The sequence below is a fragment of the Pyxicephalus adspersus genome, chromosome 5, assembly GCF_032062135.1.
Source record: "Pyxicephalus adspersus chromosome 5, UCB_Pads_2.0, whole genome shotgun sequence".
NCBI classification, from domain to species: domain Eukaryota; kingdom Metazoa; phylum Chordata; class Amphibia; order Anura; family Pyxicephalidae; genus Pyxicephalus; species Pyxicephalus adspersus.
The window spans coordinates 52,783,150-52,810,927 of record NC_092862.1 but is presented as its reverse complement, the minus strand read 5'-3'; the positions used below and the strand labels follow the sequence as shown (position 1 = coordinate 52,810,927).

Sequence of the window (27,778 nt, the reverse complement as noted above, 5' to 3'; positions counted from 1 at the left end):
TATTAGGACTGTGCTGTGACCTTTTTTTGTCCACTGGATCTGCATAATGAGAGGTGCTATTTTTTTATATAAAGCTATTAGGCTTGCTGTGGGGTGGATAATGGTATTATGGCATTCTTTTTATTTAAGGTCTGGGTTTGTATTTTAAAGAGACAAAGAGGAAAGAAGAAAATCCCACTTACCTTAATCTCCCTGGCGGTAATCCCAAGCATGGCTCTGGGTTAACTTTCCGTACCAAAAGCAGTCACCCAGAGTAACACTCAGGTGGAATTGTAAAAGGAAATGGAAAGCTTACGTAGTCCCTACGAGCCCGCAGCATCCTCTGACAATGCCTGCCTGGCATCTGCGTCCCCTGGTGATGCAAGCCCAGCTTTTGCATCCCCAGCGTATGAACTTCGATATACAAGGCCAGGGGGCGCAGATGCCAGGCAGGCATGGGATGTGTGACCATGAGCCTGCGGGGCGGAACCTGGTGGGAAATTTAAAATAATACGTATTAACGTATACGCATAGATGAAAACTGTTTACCAGGTTACTTCAATTTTTGCCCTCTTGAAAACCTTCTACTTGATTGAAGAATCTTCTACTTGTGATATACTTATGTTGGATATATGGCCCCCAGCTACATGCTGTGATTCTATTTGCTAAATCAGTACTTTCTGTCCCACTAGACACTAGATATAAGAGGAAATGTCGCAAAAATGAGAAAGAATCCCAATTATGAGGTTTTCAGTATAACAAGTAGGAGTGAGCTAAATTGGAACATTTATTTTTGTGAAAAGTTTATTAAAAATGAAAACATTTTGCCAAAAACCTTAAAGTCTATAGCCAATGAGTTTTAAGCTGATTGCAAAGCCCCTAAATGTGGTACCAAAATTGCTGGAGGGAAAAGAGAAAGAAAGAAAGGAACGAAGGAAGATGGATGTACAAAATATTGCCAGATAGCGTGGTACAAAAACTCTTGTAGATCATAGTATTGAGAATTAATATGAGCTAAATTCTGATTGAAATGACCCTTCCAGTGGCTTTAAATGAATTATGTGCGTTAGTTTTATTGAAAACTTTCAAATGGGTTTCATGGTAAATACAAACTGATTATTTTTTTCCCTTAAATTGTTTATAAACAAAGTGGTATTTAGTGGCAATGGCCCTGAGCTACTTATTGAGTCAGCTGTTAAATACATGTTATTTCCAATTATATTTTTATATATAGTTGAATAGTTGAATCCGATCTAGCAGTATTTGTTGGAGAACTGGGTTTAAATTGAACCTGTTATAAAGTGAGAAATGAGCAAATAGATGTTCATTGTAATGCAGAAAGGTTATTGCTTATTTGTCTTTCTGCATTTTTGCACTGTTTAGGTTCTTTGTTAACTAGAGAATCCTCCTCATCTGACACATTTGTGAAAATGCTGGATTAGTAACACCCCATTGAACACTGTGTTAGCTCTCACTAGCCCCTGTATCAGTGCAGGACATATTAGTGACCTAAAAGTCAGCACCAGAAATTTCTACATTTCGAAGGGACCAGGTGTCCGGCACTCATTAAACTTTGATGCATAAAAATGATTCTCTGGGCACCAAGCTTTTAAAGAAAGCAGGGATTGGCATCACTGCCAACAGAACAGGTTGAGCTCCTTTAGAAAACTGAATCTTTTTTCACATTTTGCAAATAGGTAATTTTAATATTGCGTTCTCCTTTATATTCTGCACTGCTTTTTCTAAATGTAAAAAATCTACTGAATGGTGTTTTTTTCCATTGGCAACGTCTTTTTCCAAAGTTAGGCTGACCATATATTAGACAATCCATGTTAAAGTAAATGATCAATGTCTCTCTTAAGATGATATGATCATCTGTACCCAGTGCATGAGTTTCATTACAGTTCCTTACTCTATAAATAAGGTCTTTTTCCACTGCCCAATACTTTTGGTAAACGACCAATAGTCCACAATTTTCTCTTCATTTTCTATCAATCTTCACAAGAACATATACTTTCTCCTCTTTTTCCATAAGCGTTTCACTGCTTACAGGCAGTAAGTGTCAACGTGCTCAAATGTAGAAGTAAATGTAATTCTGTGCTTTTAAGATGATCTGTGTTGCCTACATATTTAATGACATAACATTTATCTGTATTAATTCCAAGAAAGAGATTTGGAGACATTCTTGGGAAACATTTTTCCTGCAAATATTAAGTACCCACTATTCATAAATAATGAAAGGATTGTGAAGTTTAATAAATGGTTTGCTTTGAATAGCAGATAATTGAAGTACTTACTGATTGAACTCTGAATGCTCAATCAATGTGTAATAGCCATGATGTGCTCACAAAATGTACTTTAATTCCAGATATACTTAAGATTTTTGGACTATGAAATGCAAAATTCAAACGAATGTAAAAGGAACTTTGTGGCTGTTTATGATGGGAGCAGTTCAGTTGAAGATTTGAAAGCTAAATTTTGCAGTACGGTTGCTAATGATGTGATGCTGCGTACAGGACTTGGAGTAATCCGGATGTGGGCGGATGAAGGCAGCCGTACCAGTCATTTCCAAATGCTCTTCACATCTTTCCAAGAACGTAAGGAAAATACATCATGATGATATCATAAACCATACCGGATGTTTGTTTGTTTGTTTTTTTTGCAAATATCCTTATGTTGAGATAATGTTTTTATCTTTTTTTCTGCCAATACAAAATTGATTAGTTTTAATTAAAATTATCAGTTCTTCTGAGCCTTCTTTGTATATAGGTAATTCTATCCTTTTACACTATTCCAAAATGTTCATAAATGCTGCTACTTTTTCATATGGCTGATGTAGAAAAAACGAAGATTTCCACCACATGTATTTGCTGCTGCTTGATTTTATGTAGTAAGAATATTTATGACCTAATTTAAACTTTAGCTTGTCAGGCAGGCTTAAATATTTTTGGGATAAATAGTATAGTTTTACTTACCAGTATGGTATAAGGTTACACTGGTGTTATAAAGCTTAAAAAATTAGACAAAAGCTGTATGGTTATTTATAAGCGTCTAACAGCATTTTAAACTATGGCAGAAAGAAGGTAGAGTATGAAAAAAAAAACTAATAACACCGCACATGCTTTAAAATGCCCATACACATTCACAGCCAAAAATGCCGATAATATCCCATTATTTAAATTGGGCATTTGAGCGTTCAAAAGGATTTATAGATGTCTTATGGGCATTTTAACATTTTTCAAATGTGCAGGATGCGTTTTCCTTACAGCCCAAAAAGAAAACATTCTGGTGTGCACTGATCTATTAGGCTAAAAGGTCATTTCAAACATGTTGTATGCAAAGATGTCTGAATCTACTGTACAATTTATTTTGTTTTAAGTATTAAAGCATACTTTAATTTGTGCATTCCTGTTCTGGGGAAGTCAGCTAAGGCTGGAGATCACCTTTAAGTGTAAGATTGGTGAGATTGGTGTGACAGTATATAGTATAAATTGACATTGGGTGCAAACATGCTTCCAACATTTATCTAAAAACCTTTAAATGCAGGGGTGCAGTACATGCCAAAAAAGTTAATTCAGTGAGCATTAGAACATGAACCGGGGTTTTAATCTCAATGTCGATCTAATGTAATGCTGTGGAAATGAAATCAATTTCATTACACTTCTCAGTGCAGTACAGTAGAAGCCATAGTGCTCATCAGCATGTGATCCCCAGAATGCCATGTATTGCTGTAACATATTGATTTGTTGTAAAGGATGACTAACATATTTCACTAAAAGGATATTGAATCTACCAGACTTCGCATAGCTAATTAAAAAACAAACAAACATTTAAACTTTTACTAATAATAAATCCAGTGGATTAGTACATTTTTGTTTAGAAGTGTTTCTGTGATCTTAATAAAAGACATTGCATCAGCTTTTCTTCATCTGCTCTCCATATTGAAATGACTGATGACATAGGGCCTATACCTGACTGGAGATTTTAATTGCGAAGTCATTTTAGATCAATATCATGTTGACAGCAATCTCATTTTGTAACATATTGATTTTGTCGTATAAAATAACTAAAATATTTCACAAATAGAATCCTGCATTTACAAACAAAGAGAGCTCCCATGTAGAACATCACAAACACACTTATTTGTTTTTAAGTATTTTATAAAAAAAAAGGAATAATCATAGACCATGAATATTCTGTAAGCCTGTCTATATTTTACTGGTAAAACAAATGTTCTTTAGTTACATTTTTCTGCCGGTTTTGTACCCTTGGATGTGAATGGATATAGGGATCCTTGAAACCCTAGCTGATAATCCACAAAGTAGTTGTCTTTACCTGAAAGTAAGATTCTTATCTTCATTACCTGATCTCTGGTTAGACTGTGAATATACTTATATCTGTCAGTCAAAATTACCTTTATTTCTCTGTAGAAATGTGCTTCCTTTTGAGTAATGACAGGACAGAATCCCCCCATTAACCTTTGGAAAGTATAGTTTTTATTGGTTGATTGACAGTAGTGTGAATGAGGGAACTGGACTCCCCAAGGATTTCTTTGGCTTTTGATGGTTTTGTATTGTACAAAGACACTGATTGGCTGCTGAGGCAGAGTCAGCCATTAATTAACTTTTCTTGGCAAAGATCCAAAAGTATCAGAGAAGCATTTAAGCTGCAGATGGTCTAGTGTTGTAAATGCTATTTCGTTGATTTGGTTGTTTTCTGGTAGCAGGAACACAGAACGTGATAGGTTTGTTAAAGCAATTTCTTGTTTTCAATTGAAAAATCTGAATTTCGTATGCAAATGTAATATTTTCCATTTCTAATAAGGAAAGAAAGGCCATAATCCCCACCATCTTTATTATACGATAGGGTACGGCTACTTTTAGGTTTTTTTGGTTTAAAAAAGAAAAAAATATGTCCAAATGGATAGCATAAAAGGGTACAAAAAGCACATGCCTACATATTCCTCATAGTATAAAAATAATGTTCCAAAAAAATGATATTGGGTCCATATACACAACTTTTAAAAATGAGATCAATAGATAGTTCTTATAACCGTCTGAATAACTAATCCAGTTCTAGTTGATTTTAATAAATTTGGCAGATAACTATATGCAGACATAAACAACCAGAAATCGTTAGAAAAACTTGCACCAGTCCAAGTGCAGTTTTGCATCAATGCCATTTTTACAGTCTGTAGAATATGTTTATTTTCCATTCTCCAAGGAAGAGTTGCAGAAGGTCGAACCTGGGTTTGGTTCTACCATCTCAAAAAAAATTGATACATGCCTAGGGGTGATCAATTGCATCCAAATCTGTTTAAATTGCTTCATGTGACGGAAAAGAGCAATTCAACAATGGGAAAGAGCGTCAATTCCAACATTATTTAGGACATGTATGACTCTCTTCAGTGTAAAAGCAGAAGATCCTAGCTCCCAGGCAGCTCTAACAACACCCAGATTTTCTACTGCTTTGAAAGTGGAAAATACAAAGCATATGTTAACAGGTAAGTGTAATCTTTTTCTATGTAGACATCTTTATAGGCCAATGTATAGGTAATATTTTTTGGATGAATATTGGATCTTCATCACAAAGATCCCTACATTGCACTATTTACACTGGGTTTATTATGTTAATGTATTCTGTGAGAATTATCATTGAATACAATATTTATTTTTGCCAAAAAAAAAACCCACCGTCTTTATTTTGTTTTGTTGGTTCATATGCCGATCAAGGGTTGGCAAGATCCCAAATTGAGGAAAACTTTATATATATTCTTTATAGTACGATTTCACTATTACCAGTCATACCCTCAATTGTATGATCATCAATCACTATTGCTGTGCTTTCAAATTTCTCTTGGAATGAGCCAGAAGTTTTTTTAGAGCAGGGTAAAACTGCATTAAAACTGTCACAAATATTTGCTGCATTTGTATCTGTAACTTATTTGTACTAAATTCTGTCACTTTTCTCTCTTCTAGAAGCTCCTTCCATGAAAAATAAGATCAAAGTAGACATTTATGATGCTGGTGTGCAGATGGTAGTGGATAGTACTGGGGATGCATCTTATCTACTCTGTAGAAAATGAAGACTACGTACACACATCAGATTATTCTTGCCCAATACATATGGTCAGGCCCATCTTGGGCGAGAATCTGACGAATGTGTACGTAGGGTCACCCGATGATGTTCCTGATCTATGGGAAACCAATGATGAATGACCACAATAAAAAGTGAAAGAAAGGAGAGTGAACAGTGCGGTGTTGCTTCCTCGTTATGCCCCATTCCCCTCTCCATTGAACAGAATGGTGCTGTATGTACAGTGCTTGTTGGTTTACCTTTTTGTCACTAGAAACAATCATAAAGATAGTTTTCCGCGACAATAATTGATTATGTGTATGTGTATGTGTATGCAGCCTTTGACTTAGGCAACTTTACCATCCAAAGTGTGAGACAAGTCAGTAACAAAAAACTATTTTCCTACCATGTATAGAAACCTAACAATTTGATAAACATTGTGTAGCCATAAAAAAACAAATCTCTAAAGTCAGGTTTTTATTGTGATTTTTTTTTGTGTTGACCTTGAAAATCAAATTTTCTTGAATTTTTGTAACTCATCTCTTGGAAGGAGACATAAAGGCAGTGAGGCACAGGAAAAAAATGTTGAAGTTTCAATGTAAGGGTGTCCATAAATAACCTTAACATGTCTAGCTATGCTTCTGATAAGTTAAGAATTTAGTTTTACATGAAACATCTGCTTGTGTTTTACGAGGCAGAATCAATTTAGAACATTGCAGTATTATGGAGAACATAACAGGAAGGGAAATAATGCCAAGTGTTTTTGCATTCTTGAGTTGAGGGCTGTTGTCTAATTAAAAGAAAAAGGTGATGTCATTAATAGCAAACATTTGATTGAAGAAGATTTAACTGCCTGTGTCTTATTAATTTACAGGGCTGAAGAACATTGCGTTTGCATATCGGTGCCAACTTCGTTAACATAAATTGGTTCTGGAGGAAATGTTTATTTTTTATAATTAAATTAAAATACATATATAGGGTCAGTTGATGGAGTTAGAGTTGTAATGTTCGGGAAATGGTTAGTTGGACAGATAGAAAAGGGAGAAATGGAGAGAAGAATGAAGGCATAGATGGAAGAGGGAGTTAGGGATTAATGTAAGTGAAAGTGCCTTTGAGAAGACCTGACCATGTGGTCAGCGCTATTGATTATCAGTACTATATTTATTTCCCACAAATGATGGGATCTGTATGGAAGTTTGTATAAGTTTCTTCCTAGGGCTTTAGTATTGCTGCTACAATCCAAGAATATACTTGGGACAGGGTCTAATGTACGTAGGTGTCTACATACTACAAATGACATATTGGACATGATTTAAAAAACATCTCCAGGACTGTGGAAGAACCCGGATTATCTAGCAAATCTGGAATGGAATTCCTAAAAATAATTTGATGTTAGAGGGGAAAAATTTTTAATCCTGGAGCAGATCCATTCCACATTTGCTGAATTACCCAGGTTCACCTACAATTGTCTATCTTCTCCAAGCTTGTAGAGCTTTAATAAATCAGGCACTATGTATTCTCCATAAGCTTATCCTAACAACCATATAGTATTAACCTCAAAACAATAGAAGGCTTACAAGTATTTTTATATCTGATAACTGAGGTTTCAATATTTATCTACTGGCTACAGTAGATAAAGTAGTTAGTTATGACTGGCTTATCACAGCCAGGGGAGTAACTTTGGACACATGTCCACTCTGTAGGGGTACCAGACAGAAGGAAAGACTGGACAGATTTAACCATGCCAACTGCACCCAAGAAATTTAATTTATTTAGAAGAAATTGCACTTTAAATAGCATGGTCTAAAGGTAATGCAAAGCACCATGCTTTGAATTTTAAGAGACTCTGAGATTTCTGGAGAGATACATTTATCATAGTAAGTGAAGCACTTAGACTGGTGAAATATCTTGAAATTGACATTAGGACTATTGAACCAATAGATACACTGGGAAATTCATCAGTAGCTCAGTTAGGCTTGCTTGGGTAAACACAGATCTATTGTTAGCAAACAAGTAATCAGTAAAATGTATGAATAGATTTTTTGTGGGTGTGTGTAATTTTGTGATTTTATAGGGTGAACTATATCTGATTGGCAATTTAACTACTAGTTGGCTAGCTGACGCCAGTAATCCTATTTGTAACATGGTTGGTCTCAGTATATTGAAAATAGGGCAATAGCATAACATTAAAGCGAAACTTTCAGCCCCAAAAGACAAAACAAAAAAAAAAAAACTTCACAGGTGTAAAGCCCTTGATCCCTCTGGTCCATTAGGTCCTGGGCTGTCCCGTCTTCCCTCTTCTTTTGGACAGCAGATGCAGTCATCTTCTTCCACTGGCTTCCGTCACCTGATCTTGAACTGTGCAGGCATGAAACACTTTTTTTTCTACATACCACAAAAGCCCCTTCTGCACATGCCCATGATATGGGATGCACAGAAGGAGCAGATTCCTGGTATACATATGTAACCCATTCAGTCTTCACTACCACAGTGGTAAAGAAAAAAAGGGAGGAGTCCTCCCTAAAAAAATTAAATATAATTAAATATTATACCTTAATATATAATTAAATATTATACCTAGGGTTACATACCTTTTATGATATGTAAAAAATGTGATCCTCTTTAAAATTTGGTGGGTAACTTGTTTTAAAGCGGACCTATCACCAAAATATTTACTTTACATAAAAGGGTAGTCAACCCTTTATGTAAAGTAAAAATCATCATCTTTTTTTTTTTACAGGCTCTACCCCTCTGTCTTTATCACTGCAATAAAGCCAGAATGGGAGCGCAGAGCCTCCTGGAATTCTCAAGTCATGTCTCCCAGAAGCTGGCTGCTCATTGGAAGGGAAATTGCCGATCTCACACATGCACAGCAAGATCGTCACTCTTTTTTTCCCCTTACAGCAGACTATATCACCAGATTTTACGCCTTTGCAGTGCGATATCTGGTGACGTAGCCGAAAGATAACAGAGAAAGATGGCAGCACCCAACGCTTTCTCCACGACTGTACGAAGGAAGATTACAGGACCACGTGGGATCCAATCGAGGACATGAGGGATCTGTGGAATTTTTTTTTTAAGTTTAGTTCCGCTTTAACATCTAAAACTGAAATCTTGTACATTTTCAATCTGAACTAGTATTCTTTTTTTCTGTGTTTAGATGATTGTTCTATTTTGTTTTAAAAATGTTATTGCATATCCACTTAAAGTTTATTTGATTTTCCTTTTTGATTTATTGTGTTTTGTCAATGAAATCTTGATCATTTCACATATTGACATTTAGGATAATGCAATACTTTTGTTCTTTATTTGATATTTTAAAATGTAATGCCTTTGCAGACTTGCTGCATGTGGGGAATTTTGTTTGCCTGTGCAATAAATTTTAAATTGACAAGCCAGACTACCTTTTAGCATTAAATATCCGATTTCTATGTATTATTTGAATTAAAAATACAGAAAAGTACAGTTCGTTATGTCATATATTCATACAGATTCATTTATGTCATTTTTGATACTTGATAAAAAATGAAACATTTAAACCCTGTTGAAAACAATATGGACAGTGTAATCTACCAACACTTAGGGCTTTATTTATAAAACAGGGAATCTGACATTCTCTCAAACATTCCCTGGTGAGGATCAATTTCTGCCATTGAAACACATACACCTGGAAGATTCCCACGAGGGAATGTCTGATTTCCTGTTTTGTAGAGCCCTTGGAGCTAACACGCTTTTCCAGTGATAATTAGCAAATGCTCAAAAGTCCTCTTCTATATTCACATTTCCTTTCTTTTCAGTGGAGCCTGTGCAGAGACATCAATGCTGCATTGCAGGGACATTTTAAGAAAATGTATTTAAATACCTAAACCCACATTCATTTGAAATAAAAAAAAAACAGGTGCTCTAATTAATTTGTATCACACATTGCTTCCTTGCAAAAAGATTGCTGAGTATAAGTTACACAATAAAATGCATAATAATACACAAAGACTTGAATGCAGCCTTGTATTCCTGAAAGGAATTGTGTTCTTTTTAAATATAGCAAAGAAATCTCAGCACCCCAGTAACTCTGTAATTTTCATAAAATTGGTATTTTTCTGTAACTTTTGTAAAGTTTTTATGCGTGTGTATATGTGTGTGTGTGTATATATATATATATATATATATATACACTGTATATATTTTAGTGGTATATGTGTTAATAGCACCTATGCTTAATAGCACCTATGCATCCAGATAAAAACTTACTTTCAAATGTTACAGTCAATTTAAATTCAATATCAGCATATATTTACTGTTAAAGTTTATTTATTACATGAAAGAAAAAACACATCACACTGCATAGCTGTGTATATTATGGTTTGATAAAATATTGCATTGTGATCAAATACTGCCATCTGCTGTTAATATCAGGTCTTGCACTTTTATTATATTCAAAGAGTATCAACTAACAGTACTGCTGCAGTTTGAGGCATTATAATGGTTAGTTTTGATTACGTATGTTAAATGTTTTTATTTTCCCCCATGATCAAGCAACACACATTTTAACAAAGGTTTGCCAATTTTTGGTTTATAAAGTGACTTTATGCAAACTTGACTTTGCTGCCTTCTAACCCTACATGCTTGCAAAATCTTTTGCACAAGGAAATCTGCCGCTAAGGTAGAAAAACCCCATCCAGACACCAGATATATTTTTCATTCTGGCAACACATAACAAATGAGTAGAGAAATACGCTACCAATTCTACCTTAACCCTGAAATGAGATAAAAACAAAAAACATGAACGTGGTTTTTAAAATACCCTATGTCTCTCCCCATGTCCCAGTTCCCCCCAACTGCATAGGCTAATCAGACTAAAGCCTGACCCTTGCCCTGGAAGGTTGAATCCATTTTGGAAAATGCAGAGTTTTCAAAGAAGGGGGTGGCCCTCAATGAAGTATTCAATCAGTATGTTACAAAGAATTCAGGGGTCAGGTGCGTGATGTAGAGTGCAGAGGTCAGTAGCATGGAACGCATATAACAGCTGTGTGTAGCACTATAGTGTAAGTGTCTGAAGTATGTAACAGAGTGCAGGGGTCAGTAGTATGTAATGTTCATACACACCTCTTTAGGTATAAACAAGTTATTGCTTACTTTTTCATTTAACCACCTAGCCATTAAGCCCGACCTTCGTTCGGGCAAAAAAAAAATGGCTAGGATGGTTAACCCCGAGATTTTTCCCATCCATACTTACCTGGTCCCCCTGTGCTCATCCAGCGTCGTTTTCATATTCCAGCGTCGTCCTCCGTCCAGCGTCGTCCGTCGATCTCCCTCTCCAGCGTCGGGTGCCAGCGGGACAGGTAAGATGCCGGCCGGCATCTTGTGTTCCGCCGCCCGGCATCTTACCTGGTCCCGCTGATCGTTCCACGTCCTTCTCGTTCCAACGCCGGATGATCTCTGAAGGGAGAAAAAAAAAACGGACGGCTCCTCCTTGCGTGCGTGATGACGTCGGCGCATGTGCGGGAAATTTAGAAACTCATTCATTCATTTTGTATTGGATTCAATACAAACTCCTGTATTCAATCCAATACAAAATAATTCAAATAACTACAAAGTGTGTAATTGGTAAATTCAAACTGTCATTTTGTATTGGATTGGATACAAACTCCCGTATCCAATCCAATACAAAAGATTAAAAAAAAATAAAAGTAAATAACTTGGAAATTCAAATTTATATTTTGTATTTGATTGGATACAAACTTGCGTATCCAATCCAATACAAAATAATATAAAATTAATACAAAGTACATAACTGGTAAATTCAAACGCTCATTTTATATTGGATTGAATACAAACTCTTGTATCCAATCCAATACAAAAAAATAAAAAAAAAAATAAAATAAAAGTAAATAACTTGGAAATTCAAATTCTTATTTTGTATTGGATTGGATACAAACTCCCGTATCCAATCAAAAAAACAAACCCCAATAAATACAGAATCAAAGTTTTAAAAATTGCCACTTATTCCCTGGATGGCTAGTGTATAACACTGTGTCTTATCTTACCTTTGCTGATCTTCGCCTAATTTTGACCATTTGCTGCCTGCTTTGACCTCTGCCTGGACTCCGACATCTCTGCCTGCCGCCTGCCCTGACCTCTGCCTGGACTCTGACATCTCCGCCTGCTTTGACCTCTGCTTGGACTCTGACATCTCTGCCTGGACCTGGACATCACCGCCTGCCTGACCCCCCCTGCCATGGCTTCAAGCTTTGTTTATGTAGTCATGTTTAAGCTGATTTTTGAGTTTTTCCTTTAATTTTATTAAAAGTAATTTTTTTTTTTAAATGATTGTGTGTTTCAAACATTTTTTATATTCATAATATCTACTAGACCCCTGTTCGGACATATTTCTGTAAGTTACAGGTCTACAATTTAAATAAAAAAATTTCATGAAAAACAGTGGATCACTTTTGGTACAGAAATCTAGACCTCAGTGTAACGCTCAGGAGGTTAAGTCCCTCTGCTGGCAAGGCTGGCGGACCCTTCAGCTTCTTCAGTTCTTGGTCCCTGCTCTTGTGTGATGCCTACACTTGTACCTGGGCAGTAAAAAGATGTGCACCTGCCTATCCCACATTCAAGTCATGTGTCTGGGACATGGGATCAATAAATATCACTTTATTTCTGTGTAGGCATCTCTGCCAGGTCTACATGCTTAGTAACCCTTTTATGGTTGGAGGTCCACATTGCATTGGGCAAAGAGGCTTTTTGCGTTGAACAGTTTTCCTCCTCTTTCTCATTGTTGCCCAATTTGTCCATCCAGGCTTGGTAGTACAAATAGAATGTCTGTATTGCTTTGATGTGTCCCTATGACACACAGTGATAGCACAATAGTGAAAAATTAACCCTTGTTGGCTTATAAAACATGTTTTTGTGAAAAAAAAAAACAAAACAAAATGCTGATTTTTACTAATCCCTGCTTACTCCTGAACTTGTTATGGATTGCCCAATCTACCGGCTTAACCTGATTTATCTAGTACTTTGTGGTGACATTTACTATTTTCTGGCTTGATATCAGCTCAGATTGTCTGACTGCTCCATATTTACTACCTTGTTCTTGCTGGGGAATGGTTTCCTTGTTAAGACCTGATACTCTGGTGCTTAAGACTGTACAAGACTTTGGTATTTAAATACATAAGTACTGGTGTATAAACCTATAGTTTGTTTCATAGGATCAGGTTTTGCCATTTGAAGGTACATTTATAAACTCTTTGTGAAAATTCAATATAGGAATCGTTTTATTCTTGGTATAAAAAACAAAAATGCCTAATGAAATCTAAATCATTATGTTCTGTTTCTTTTTTTTTTCTAGCTCCATGTGAAGCAAATTCATTTTTTTGTCATAGTAATATGTGCATTAATAATACATTGGTCTGCAATGGAGTTCAGAACTGTGTATACCCTTGGGATGAAAACCACTGCAAAGGTAAAAAAATGCTACATTGATTGCACAAAGAAATTTATATACTGTAAATGATTATGAATCACTATCCTGTTTGAATTGTGATAAAAATGTCAGAGATTGTGAGACAAACTTTGAACTTTCAGACATATGACTGCGTCTTCGTGTTTATGTACCTGTCATATCCCATCATATCCTATCCTAAAATATTGATTGCCTATACTGCTTGCATTTTAGCCACCAAATTCTTTGGTATTCTATTTTAAATCAAACCACCGCTACCAAACAGCAATTTCAGGACTGTGACACACCCCCTGCTTCTTTGCTTGAAAAGAGAGGATAAGCAGTATTCCAATAAATTCATTCCTCTCTGTAGCTTGTAATCACTGCTACAGTGGATGATTGGATCCCAAAGTTTGCCCTAGTTTCCTTTTAAAATACACCCATTGGCCCTGATTTGTTAAATCTCTCCAGGGCTGGAAAAGTTACACTTCCATCAGTGAAGCTGGCTGATACAGGAAACCCAAAATGGATCTGGCCCACAATTGAAAACATTTCCTAACAAATAGCAAACAACTTTTAGGAAATCTATTCCAGGTTTGTTGGATCACCCAGCTTCACGTATGAAAGTGTAACCTCTCCCGCCTTCGCAAGCTTTTTTAATTAAGGCCCATTGTGTCATAATTCACAGCAGTTGTTGAACCTGTTGGCCAACTAATAGAAATGCATTGCCAATAAGTTTCTAGCTGAGAAACTATAAACTAAACTGTATGATCCCTTTCCAAAAGTCTTTATAATTGGTGCTTATTGGATAAGACAATCAGAAACAGAAAAATACATCATCAAAAGTAACTGCTTCTTTTATTGCTGGTAGATCTTAGAGGTGTGTCTAGTGGTTGGCAAGGTGAGCACCTCCCCTGAGGCATGGGAGTCAGGGGAGCCTTGGTGTCATTGAGCTACTGATGATGACTACAGTGGCAAATCATGCTGCTGGTGGTCTCAAATTGAGTGCCATGCTACTAATAATAGGAACCTCATAGACCTCATCATCATGGGGAGAAGTCAGGAGGGGAGATGCCGCCGACTTGCCAAAGTTCAGGAAGTTGCATCACTTTGCAACCTGAACAGTGGAGTTAGAGTTAATTTCCCCTGCATCTTTCCCATTTCCTCCCTGCAGGTGATGTCTGTGTGTAGAAGGTGTCACACAGGGTACTCTTATTATCTATAAGAGACTATAAGGTTTCACTAGGCAGTGAATGTTGCAGATGTTTGCTGCATTCACCCTCAATATAGTCCGCTTACACTAAATAACACAGACCACAGTGGTTGGGACAACGTGAGAGCATTAACTATATGGGAAATCACTGATCAGCAGACCTGTCCGTTATTGTAAGTTACATAGTTACATAGTAAGTCAGGTTGAAAAAAGACATAAGTCCATCAAGTTCAACCTCTAGGAAAATAAATATATCCCAGATATAAAACCCTATGGACATGGATGATCCAGAGGAAGGCAAAAAAACCCTGTTACAATTTACTCCAACTGGGGGAAAAAATCCTTCTTGATTCTCCGAGACAGTTGGATGTTCCCTGGATCAACAGTTTCTGTTATCTGACACTAGTTGACACTAGAACAGGAATAGAGGAAAAATCTTTTAATAGAGTAAAGTTGTTCTACTGACAACTGTGTAAGAGGGGTTTCCTTCACTTTCTTTCTTTTAATAAAAACATGGCTTTAGATATTCTTTAAATACTTGCTTCCTTTAGCCATGTATTTGCTAACTATATAAAAAAAAATTGTTTTTAGTTGTTTATAAAATATTTTTATTTTGCAGAAAAACGAAAATCAAGTCTTTTTGACCAGCTTACCAATACTAGTGGGACAGTTATTGGCATCTCCTCTTGCATTGTCATCATCCTCATTATAATATCTGTCATTGTACAGATCAAACAGCCTCGTAAGAAGTACATCCAAAGGAAAGCAGAGTTTGACCAAACAGTATTCCAGGAGGTGTTTGAACCTCCGCATTATGAGTTATGCACTCTTAGAGGTACAGGAGCTCCAGCAGACATTGCTGATGTCACAGAAGATTTTGAGAACTACCATAAATTACGGAGATCATCTTCAAAATGCATTCACGACCATCACTGTGGATCACTGACTAGCGCTAAGGGCAGTCGTAGTAACCTTAGCACAAGGGAGCCTACCGTACTACCAGACACTCCAAACCCACCTGCTAAGCCCAGTTTACAACCTATGAACAGAAGAAACATTCTTGTAATGAAGCATAGTTATTCACAGGATGCAGCAGATACATGTGACATTGATGAAATTGAGGAAGTCCCCACCACTAGCCACAGGCTGTCGAGGCATGACAAATCTGTCCAGCGGTCAGTATCAATACATTTTTGATAAAGACTTTTATTTAAGGACTTGTTGTTATCTGCAAAAAAATTACTATCTTTTATGTTGCATCATTTTCCTTTTTGCATCACTTAGTTTATTACATTTTTGAGCTTTAAAAAAAAAAAAAAAAAAAATCAGCTACTGTAATACAATTAGAATAAGCACACAAAAGTTTTTATGTTTAAAAGCTGCACAGCTAGTTTTAGGCTGCACAGTCCCTACAGTGTTCAGCTAGTACATCAAGTACAGAGTACTTGGATTGAATGCAACATGAGAAGTCACTAATACTCCACTATATTGATTTATTGTGAAAAAACTCACCACAGCTATGACAAAAATACCCAAGGGTCCCACCTTTAGAGTGACTCAATAACACTGAGTATATCAAGGAAAGGAACCCTTGCAAGACCCTGAAACATTGTCTATTTTCCCTAGTTACAAAGTTTTTAACAATAAATCATTGAAACACGTTAAAGAAAGTGCTAGTAACTTTTCTTTCTTTTTAACTGGAAACGTTAGTAATACTGAAATAATAAGTTAGCATAGTTCACAAATAAGTTCCAGTGTTCTCCCCAGCCCCTTTTAGCCATGCGTAGCACCCGGCTCTTTTCAGAAACCACCCGGCTGATTTTGGGTGGTTACTGAAGAGTTGGGTCACAATACATGGGCTGCCAACCACCTACAATTTCTTCCCACTCGACACACATACACACACATTTAGATATGTGTGCGTGTTTTTAAATTTTTCAATTTAGTGATCTTTAAAGTAATAGAAAATAAAACATTTTAGAATTTAGATTGCACTTTAGTACATGGTTCTGTCTTACAATTTATTAAGAAAACTAGCAGGACTATTTGGTGAAAAACCATTTTTTATATGCAATGTTTAATAAATGACTTTACAGTACAATAGAAGTTACCTTTCCATAAATCATTGGATGTTATAGCAATTTTTGTATGTTTTCCGTGTTTGTAGTGCATGCATATTTGTGCTTCTGTGTTTGTTCACATGCACTACATTCTTTTTTTGCACATTAAAACCACTTATCTCTTAAAAACTCCTCTCTTCTTTAAGTGTGTTGCATGCCAGTGTGTTTTGTGGTGTGTGATTCACTAATCTAAACATCCCTGAATGTAATCCGTTTTATGCAAACATAATGAGTGAAATAGCCATAACATTCCAGGTTCTGCCTCATTGGGTCTCTAAACAAACATGAAACTGAATACAACACAACTAGAGTATGAGAAGCAAACTAAAGGTAAGTCTAAACTATGTAGCATGTCTTAATTTATTGCATTTTACCTAACTACATTAAATGATCACTAACACCTATGCATGAAAAGAAATGATGCAGTTTAGTGTTTTTAGTGTTCTGGAAAATTGGAATGCAGCTTTTTTTGAATGTGTGTTTACTCACAAGGTATGCACATGTAAACTGATTACTGAAAACTAGGCTAAGGCATCCATCAGCTGGTTCACCTTTCAAAAACTTTAGCAAGTTTTTTCCTTTTACAAGATTTAATAAAGCTCTTCAAGGCTGGAGAGGATGCACTTTTATCAGTGTAGCTGGGTGATCTAGTAAACCTGGAAAAGTCATTTGCTATTTGTTAGCAAATATTTTCAATCCTGGACCAGATCTAGCTTCACTGATGAAAGTGTATCCTCTCCAGCCTTGGAAAACGTTATTAAATCAGGCCATTTGTCTTAGATCTGTGTGTGAGTGATTACAGTGAACATGTCAGCTGTTTAAAACGTTTTGGGTTTAATGTCTCCAAAGCAGAAAATGGCACAATACATTATTCTGTGTGCCTTTTTAAACTAGTCAAGGTATTTGTCAGGTTTAGGGAAGCCAGAGAATGGTAAATTTATGGCATCTTCTATATTGGTTTGTGTCAAAAGTTTTGATGAGTGTTATCATCAGATATAAAGCCCATACAAAATATTGTGGAAGAAAATCTTTAGCTATATCTGGCTGGACATAGAGTTAGTCTCAGAACACTGAAGCCTCCATTGTTAGCCTCATTTGGAATATGACTATTTAAAGGCTTTCTCACAAACTCTTATGGACATTTCCCCTCTAAAGCAAGGACATAATGACCACCTCTGCCTTCCCTGGTCATGGGGATGGGGAACCAAAACGGGAGCTGGTCAGCAGATGAGGAATGGGCCATGTGGCTTCCATCCTCACTATTACTTTATGTAATTACTAACTGCAAGCTGCTGTCCTTGCATTTTCTCCCTGCCCTTTTCAGTGGTAAAAAACACTAAATGGAAGCGGGGAAGTCGAAAAAGATGCTAGGAATGTAGTAAACTGCTTAGCTGTTCATTTCAGACTGGAAAATTCTTGGTATGTACAGAAAATGCAATGGACCCAAGGTCCTTCCAAGGGGCCTATCTAAAACTTTGCTGAGGTCCTCTTGATTTCTCTCTTAGTACTTCATGGATAAGGTGTTAATTAAAGAATTGACCACTATTAGTCACAGACTGATTTTTATTTTTACTCAACATCACAGCACATTAGCAAAGCATTGCAGTGTTTTACTACATAATTACTTTTTATCTTTTTATAAGGTATATTGCTCCAACTACACATTAATGTGTAGTTGATAACTAGATCTAGCTACCATAAGTATTATAACTCCTTCCATTGTATTTTAGTGGCTTATGGTAATTAGGCTTTGCTAACAATCAGATGCAACAGGTAGAATTATATTACAGGTTGTTAGTAACAAAAGGTTACAGTAAGGATGAGAAAATTACTTAATGTAATAGGTAGAGATTTAGGTGTTAGATTACAAGTTTTTGTTTGGGTGCTTCAAGAACTGTGAACATACGTTTTTTTCCCACAATGACCTGCCCTGATGCACAAATAATTTTTAATTTGCTTCTGTTGATGACACAATTAACAACAAGTAAATATTAACAAGTTTAACATGTTATTCTACTTTTATAGGCAGTACCGAAAATTTTATTTTAAATAAAATGAAGAAAAGTAATCTCCAGTGCATGCTACAGTACTACCAGTTGTATTTAAACATAAAAATGAAAAAAACTGTAATAAAAAATGCCTACATGTTAATATTTTTTCTAAACCTTTTGCAACACAAATTAAATTATTTAGATTAAACATTTGAATTAGACTATAGTAGAAAATATTACTATATAGTCCCTATACACACTATTGCTCAATACTAGTAAACAGAAAAAAACATTAATACAATAAAAAAATGCTGGTATGTTTTGATGAAATTAATAATGGGGTATAGTTATGAATTCACATGTCGCTTGAACTTAGATTTGGTCATTCGTTAGTTAATTGGTCACTAAGTGTCAGAATGAGTCTTAGTTTAAAAAAAAAACACTTTGAAATAAGCAATGCATGGGGATTTGAATGGCTATGTACTAAAATACAGCTAAATTGATAGGCTAAAAAATTTAAAATACAGTTAAATGAGTTAAATTAAAAAATAACTTTTAAGCATTAAACAATATATATATATATATATATATATATATATATATATATATAATGAATATTTTAATGAATAGGAAAGCACCTAAATATGTAAAAAAAAAAAAGCTTTTATTAAATAGAAGTGTGATGGCACTGAGAAGTGACACTCAAGTACTAATTCAATTAAAAATACTGTGGCACCAAAGATTGGGGGTTTTATTTTGAGTTATAATACCACACTTGGATACAGTTAAAATTCCAAATTTAATAATTACACATATGAAAAAATATCAAAAATTTGAACATATAAAAGCGTTAAAATATCAGTGTAATAGAAACAGTTTTTTTAACTTAGCTTTTAATTTTTAAACATAATTATTATGTACAGGATAGTTTCTCTTATGTGTTTTGCAGAGTCTTCTCTGCTTCATCAGACCAGAAACTATGTTAGATAAGTGAAGTACATGGGTTTCCTCTAAATATATAAGAATATAATAGATATAAATTCTTTATGATAACAATTTTCAGACTGAGAGATGTGATTTTGATTAGTACAGCCTTAACTCCCCCTAGCGGTTATCCCGAGTGAGACTTGGGGTGGATCTTACCTGCAAAAAGCAGTAATTCTGAGTCACACTCGGGTCGCCAAAAACATAAAAAAACCCCACTTACCTTGTTCCTTTGGTGTCCCTCGGCATCCTGCTCGTTCCTTTTAGGTCCTCGGAATACGTTTTCTTCCTTCAATCTTCAGCCGGCGATTGCGGAGACGTTCTCCGGGGTTTCCTGGTGAGGTCGGTGCATGCGTTGGTGCAGGCAGTAGGCACAGCGGGAAATTCAATTAATTTTGTGATGGATTCAATACAAAATACCTGTATTGAATCCAATACAAAGAAATCTTTTTACTATCTCCCTCTCTCTCTCTCTCTCTCTCTCTTTCTCTCTCTCTCTCTATATATATATATATATATATATATATATATATATATATATATATATAAAATGTCATTATATATATATTATACATGCTACTGTTAAGTTATATTACATGTTTTAGTATTTTTATGCAGCATTATTTTAACAGTGTTTCTTTATTCAAAGTTTATTATTAAAAGTAATAAATATTTGACATATTTTGGTGAGTTATGTAAGAATTATAGGCCTACGATGGAAAATAAATTTCCATGCCAAAGAAATGTAACGCTTTTTGCGTGAAAATACAGACAGAATCGGAATGCCAGAGGGGTTAGGAGAAGACGCAGATTTTCCTGAAGGAGATATGGTGGTAATACCACTTTGTAGTGAAACAAGCAAAAAACCAGATAACAAAAGTTATATGGAAGTTTGTGAGAGGTTCCTGGTGTTTATAAAGGGAGATCTTGTTTTTCAGTGTTGTTTTCACTATTCATGAAGCAAAAGGGTAAAAATCCTCAGGAAAATAAAGACCACAAGATGTATTCAATGTAGTGGCCAAAAGCAGAGGAACTAACTCAATTACCAATAAAAATGTAGAGGGTCATGCTGGCAGTGGTTAGTAAGGGTAGGAAAAAAAAATAATTGTTCTGTTTTTGAGGTAAATACATAGTTGTCCTACAGTGTTTCAATTGAATTAAGACACACAATATCCAAGACATAATTGTCTAATACTAGTAAAATAAGATAAAATAAAACACAGAACTGTGCTTTGTGCATTATTATTGTCCTTGAAAGACCTTCTACACAAATGTAATCATTCAATTTAAAATAATAGCAAAAATTAAAATACTGAAATAATGAAAAATATTGCACCATTATGGAGTGAGAAATACTGCCTGTATGTTTTTCATTACTCGATAGCCCACAGTTTAATAATCTCAACACAATTCTGCATGTTAAAAGTTGTTATAAAAAGTCAAGTCTGATTTTCAAGATATTATAGAAACTTTGAGTTTGATGTAATATTTTGCCCCTTTGAAGTTTAATGAAAATAATATAATATAAATAATAACATATTAATAAAAACATTCTCTACCTGGAGGCAGAGCTCATTCTAAAAAAGCTTGTGACATTATTTGAGTTGATCCCCGTGTAAACAAAAAGAAATGAAAGCAGGATGTAATTTTGTGCAGAGACATATTTAAGCCTTTGATCTATTTACACATTTGATGGTGGATGAATGTACAGTACACCTAAATAATCGCATGGTGGTCATCTGAGAAAACAACATTCTTATATTGGTAGCAATATTAAAGTAAAATGGACCAGTGCTTTCATTTGATCTCCTGTTCTGAATGATTGGCTTCTGTGGCATACCCTAATGTTCACTTATAAAATGTCCATAGTTTAAATTCATTTAAAAAATAGGCAAACAAAAGCATGCAAAAAAATTGTCTGTTAAGCCACAAGAAAGTGAGCTTGGGATTGCCATGGATTTCCATTATGCCAATGTTCAGCTTTTTTTGTTTTTATTTCCATTCTTCCTAATTCCCTTCCAGTAGTATCTATAGGAAAATACATATTTCAGTAAAAGTGGCAGAATAACGACACAATTTAACAGGTAGCGGGTCTTTTCTTTAAGGTCAATATTTAAAAATGTTTAAATGCTTTACCGTGCTAGGGAAATGCCTTAAAGGTGGTAATGTTTTTTATGAAAAAAGTGGGGTTCCCCTTAGAAGTTATTCAGTCCCTAAATATTCTGTGTACGGATCTTCTGTGTAATGAGGTGATAGATGCTGGACATTTTTTTTCTTTTTTTCAAATAGTATGTGTTTGTGTTTAGAGTGGGATCCACCTTAATGTTCCAACTGAATTACTCTAAATTATTTTGCTTTTTATAATACCAATATAAAGTTATAATAAAATGATGAAATAACAGGAAATATGTAAAATAAACATCCCTTACCCCCAAAAAACAGTAGGCTCTCGCCTTGTAAAACAAAAGCAAGATATTACTAATTAGTAATATAAAGTAATGCAAAGTATACTGTTACAAGGATGGGACAGTTAAAGTATATCTTCTTCTCTGTGTTATAAAGCTGCAGAGCACAAACAAAAACCTCATATCATTCTCCGTTTCAAAATGTTTTGCCTGATGTAAATTAAGGTAGATTAAACAACATTAGTATTTATTGCTTTAAGAACCAGCAATGTCTTGGCTACTTTCTTTGTGTTTGACATTGTCTGAAACCTCTCTTCTAGAAATAAGGTGACATACTATGCCTTATAGATAGCTAACTAATAAGGCTGATGAAGATTTGCATTGACCAGGACGCACTCAATTAGCTGATGGTCATGCTAGAATCTTTCAATATTCTGTTAATTTTGCTTATGCTTAAAATATAAAATGTACACAAAGGGCTATATTTTAAAACAGGGAATCTGACATTCCCTGGTGGGAATGAATTACTGCCATTGAAACACATAGACCTGGAAAAATCTCACAAATCAAAAATGATGATTAAAAAGAACAAATATACATTTATTTAGGAGGGGGTTCTATTTTATTGCATAACAGGACATATTTTTTATAGTTAAATATTGTTTTTGCATGGCTTGACAAGCAGTGATAACTGTGATTGTAAATCTGTGGTTCATGATTTATAAATGCTGTGCTATTTTAAAAACACTTTGTGACTTTAATATCACCATATGGATTAGATTTCATTATTCTCACTGAATGCGTGTTTTATGTAAACATTGTGATTGTACAATCTTTTTATGGATCATAAACTGTTATATGTTAACATGATTATTTCTGTTTTTGCCTTTTAGGGGGAAGTGTTTTAATTATTTGTTTTGCTTTCAGAGAAGAACTTTTTGCTACTCTAGGAGACAAATGGTTATGCTCTTTAGAAAATTCTCACATTCATCTTCAGAGAGTGGACTCTGTTCTAAACTCATTCCACTGCCTTGTTACATAATAGGACTTTCAGACACTCCTACCCTCAATATGAAGATTCTGCTACTCAATGACATTTGTTGTAATTTGGTTGCTGGCCACCAAGTGCTCCTTAGTTTTTAAATACATTTTGAAATTTACTGGATACTTGAAGAAGAATCTAGTTACTGATTGCAGATACCCCAGCATTATTTGGTATCTTTCTTTAATGAGCTGAAATTTGATTTTATGTTTTATGAAACAAAACAGATGTGAAGCAAAATATAGTTAATTTCTCTTTATAATCTTTATTAATTTGTATGTAATTTGCATCTTACTAATTCCTTGAAATAAATAGTCATGGTTTTTAAAGTTAATTATTTGAATAAAAATGAAAAGTACAACATCCACCTACAATTGGAATAATAAAAAATTCATACAAATGAGAATATTTTCATATTTTTTTTCTCAATGGCAATAAGAGATTTATCTTCATTTGTGTTTATTTATTTTAGTTATCAATGCCGTTTTTGCTTTGTTGCTTTTCTGCATCTGGTAATATATTTAAATTGGCATTCTGTATACAGATTTCTTGGGTAGCTAAAATTTGTGGAAATTATTTTCAGTCTAGAAATTCAAAGCTTAGGTAAGGTAATGTTTCCTTGCACAATGAAACAATAAGCATGCATTATAATTTAATATTATTAATTATTTACCTCCCTTTTTATTGCTTGCAAATCGTACTATGTTATATTAGTACATCAAATAATGTATAGAATTTCCTAGAAATTAATCATAATGTTTCTATTTACAAAATGAACAAATGTATTGAGCTTTAAAACAAGATGAAGAATCATTTGGAATTTAAAAGACTCCTATATACCCAATAATTTAATACCATCAGTAAACAGATAAGGCTCGAAAGCCAGAAGGTAATATATATGAATATTTCATTTTTTTTTCTTTTCATGTTAAGTGATGGAAAATGTAAGCATATTTTTTAAGAAGAGCTTTTCCATGGATTTGTGTTAAGAACCTAAATGAAGTACAAAAATAACTTTGATTTGTATGTTATTTTTTTAAGTAAACTAATAAATATATTGTATCTCATAACATCTATTAAAATATACTTCCAAAATGTATTGCTGCTCGTCTGGATACCTTTAATCCCTTAACACCAGAATACCTAATAAAAATTACATTAAATGTTAAAACAATTCCACATAGGGCTTCTAAATTATTTATTACTATACTCAATGTTTTCATTTTTTACCTTCAGAGGAATTTTTTGGGATATTGTCCGCCCTACTTCCCTACTTGCAACCTTCTTACCCCTACTGTACGATTGATGGGGCTCGCAGACCCATGGTATTGCCAGTAAGCACAGGCTTGCAGTGAACATTTCGATTCAGCACTGTCAGTTATGCTCAAAATTTATTTGTTTCCATAAAAAGCCTTTATTAGTTGTTCTAGCATACAGGCTTTCATTTACAGCAAAATGAGACAGGCATCCCTGTAAGCATGTTTTTAACTGGTAACTATGCAATCTGTCAAAGCCTGCCTTCAAACTTTGTCACGCAATTACAACATTTGAAATATGCATAAAGATATTGCTGAGTAGCAGCAGTATACAAGTATATTTAATAAATAAAGTTACTTGTAATCTTAAGGTGTGTTTGATTTGAATAATTCATCATAAAACCAATTTTTATGAAAAATACATTTTCCAGAGTTTTTTCAGCACTATTATCATAAACGAACCATATTGCAACTTATAGTGTATAGTCTGAAAATTTTTTTTAAAACAATAATAAATTAACAAACAATAGCATTAATAAAAAAGGAATGGTAATACATGTTATGCTTACATGATAATGATACATAAGATATTTTTTTTAATTTAAAACTTTTGAGGTTGATCCTTTAAGATTAGGGTTAACAGTACATTATACCCTATTGGATAAATGTATAATCCACAGTTTACATTTTCCAATAGATATTCAAAGGCTCAGATGTATTTATATTTTACAATTTAGAACAAACATTGCTTGTTAAGTTTATGGTGTCTGTTTATAAAGCAGTTGCCAAACATTCCCCATTGATATTTAAAATGTGGATGTGGGAGATTCTCCATCAAAGAATGTGAGATTCACTGCTTCATAAAAAGTATTTACATTTTTATCATTATTAATCATTTATGTAATTTAAATAATACCAAGCATCTCTGTATTTCTAAATTTTTTTTTTCTAATAATTCCTAGTAAATGCAAAAAAAGCATTTTTTGTTCCAAGAATAGTATATATTTTCTTTTTTTCTACCTAATTTCCTATTTAAAATGTCTTAGGCAGCATTTTCACAGAGCGTCAGTGGGATGGCTAGCTGACAGCTGCTTTGTCCCATTAACACCTGCCATAGCTAGTGTCTAGAGCTCTCATTCATTCAAAGTTACGGAGACAGAAACGCCTTAAAAATGCAGCCTTAGCCTTAAAAGGGTTGGAAGCCCACCTGTAACCCCAAAACAGAAGATAGATGAACTTATCATTCTACAATGTACGAGTCTTCCTTTGAAACTGTGATTCATTCTACTTTGTTGTACATTGGTCTTATTGTTAGACAGAACTCTTCCAATTCCCATGGCCATAAAGAGTATCAAAGTCTAAGGTATTCTTGTAAAAGAGACCTCAACTATAAACAATGGCTGAACAGCAGTACAAGCAGGTAAAGACTAAACACTGAAGGACTGGACCTAGAATGAAGGAACCAAGCTACAAACCTACAGAATGTAGATATATAGAAAGTTACCAAAGATAAGCCTCAGCTGTTCAAAAAACATGCAAAAGCCCAAACAAGAAGACAAAGGACCTGATTTAATAAAGTTCTCCATACATTCCATTGTACATATAGAGAGTTCTCTTCCCAACTATTAACTTTAAGATCTTTACAAGGGACAAGAGGCCACGTTTTGCGGAAAAGAAGTTTCAGCTCTGTAAAAGGAAGGGATTCTTCACTGTAGGGTCTGTGAAAATGCGAATTAGACTCCCTCAGGGAGTAACTACTATAGATTGATTTAGGAAAAAGCTGGATGCTTTTCTAGAAGCACAGAATATCACTGGGTATTAAGGCTTTAGAGTAAAGATAACAGAAACTGTTGATCCATGGAACATCAGATTGCCTCATGGAATCAGGAAGGAATTTTTACCCCTGTTGGAGGGGTTTTTTACCTTCCTCTGGACCAACTATATCCATACGGTTGGTATGGATATAGTTTATTTCCCTAGTGGTTGAACCTTATGGACCTGACTAATTATTTAACTGTGTAACATAGTGAAACATGTATATGAAACTGGGGGCAACTGGCCTTAATCAAAATCCAGTTTTACATTATTATTCCTAAAACAAAACATTTTTGAATTCGTTATACAATTTATTTCCGTACTTTGTTCACAGTTCAGAAAAATTGAGCACTGGAGATCTATCTCTATATTAAACAAACAACCTAAAAGTGACTTCTTAAATTTTTCTCTTTCCACCTATCCTCACATAAAATGTAAATGTTAATAACTTTGTGATGCATAATATTTTAATTTCTAGGAAAAGGGGACAAAATCAAATTGTCATCTCAATCTTGACACATCTGTAACAACATTATCGTTTGAATAATAGTTATTTTTCACCCTAAAATGTTACTTATCAATCCAGTTATTTTATTACACAATATTTAAAACTTTATACAGTTAAAGAGACAATGGTTTAAGCTTGACATGTGTGCCCCACGCTTTATGCAATGTTTTGATGCACATAATTTGGTAGATGAAGTCAGCAGATCTTTACCTCCTTCACTATGCTAATTTAAAAATCCCTCACAAGATGATAATTTACTTTGCTAAAAGAACAGCTTATTTTCCTTGAGTAAATCACCCCCTTAGAGTTTTGAACTTGCAACAAATGAACAATGATTTAATAATGTATCTTATATAAAGGCTTTTACATAGTAGTATGTGGTTATATTTCGGAATATTATTTTGCAGATGCCTAAACATGTGAAAAGCACCCACACATGACTGGGTATCAAATAAGCCGGATTTTGTGTTTCAGCAAAATAGATATTGTGGGCCTGATTTATTAAAGCTCTCCAAGGCTGGAAGAGGATACACTTTCATCAGTAAACCTTGGTGTTCCAGCAAACCTGAAATGGATTTCCTAAAGTAATTTGCTTTTTGTTAGCAAACGTTTACAGTCTTGGACCAGATCCATTCCAGGTTTTTTGGATCCCCCAGTTCACTGATAAAAGCGTATTCTCTTCAGATAATTTTTTTTTAGTAAAGATTCTACATTTTTTTTTTTTTGGTACTAAATCACCTTGATTGTCTTCATTCCCACTCACAAATATGTATGTATTTTGTTTGGTTGATGATATACTTAGGTAGTTGTTTTTAGATAATATAAATAGAGCTACAGAAACACTTTAGGGCATCTCTGAATTCAGATCGAACCTGTTCATCTTTAGTTTTAGTGGGTAAATGTAAGTAAATCATGCATCTGGCATATTCAATACCTTCATCTATCATAA

At 34.5% G+C, this 27,778-nt stretch overlaps 1 protein-coding gene across 2 annotated transcripts in view; it reads left to right on the top strand.

Moving 5' to 3' along the window:
* The window catches only part of NETO1 (neuropilin and tolloid like 1), an 81,516-nt gene extending 57,167 nt beyond the window's left edge, over positions 1 to 24,349 (top strand). Inside the window, exons 7-11 of one of the 2 annotated variants that reach the window (XM_072411508.1) lie at positions 2,348 to 2,576; positions 13,403 to 13,516; positions 15,328 to 15,883; positions 17,084 to 17,158; positions 23,136 to 24,349. In XM_072411508.1, coding sequence (XP_072267609.1) covers positions 2,348 to 2,576; positions 13,403 to 13,516; positions 15,328 to 15,883; positions 17,084 to 17,144 — 960 coding nt within the window. In that variant the 3' untranslated portion in view covers positions 17,145 to 17,158; positions 23,136 to 24,349. Of the gene's footprint in view, positions 1 to 2,347; positions 2,577 to 13,402; positions 13,517 to 15,327; positions 15,884 to 17,083; positions 17,159 to 23,101 lie in introns of both variants that reach the window. The other variant, XM_072411507.1, reaches the window with a different exon arrangement.
* The last annotated feature ends 3,429 nt before the right edge of the window (positions 24,350 to 27,778 follow it).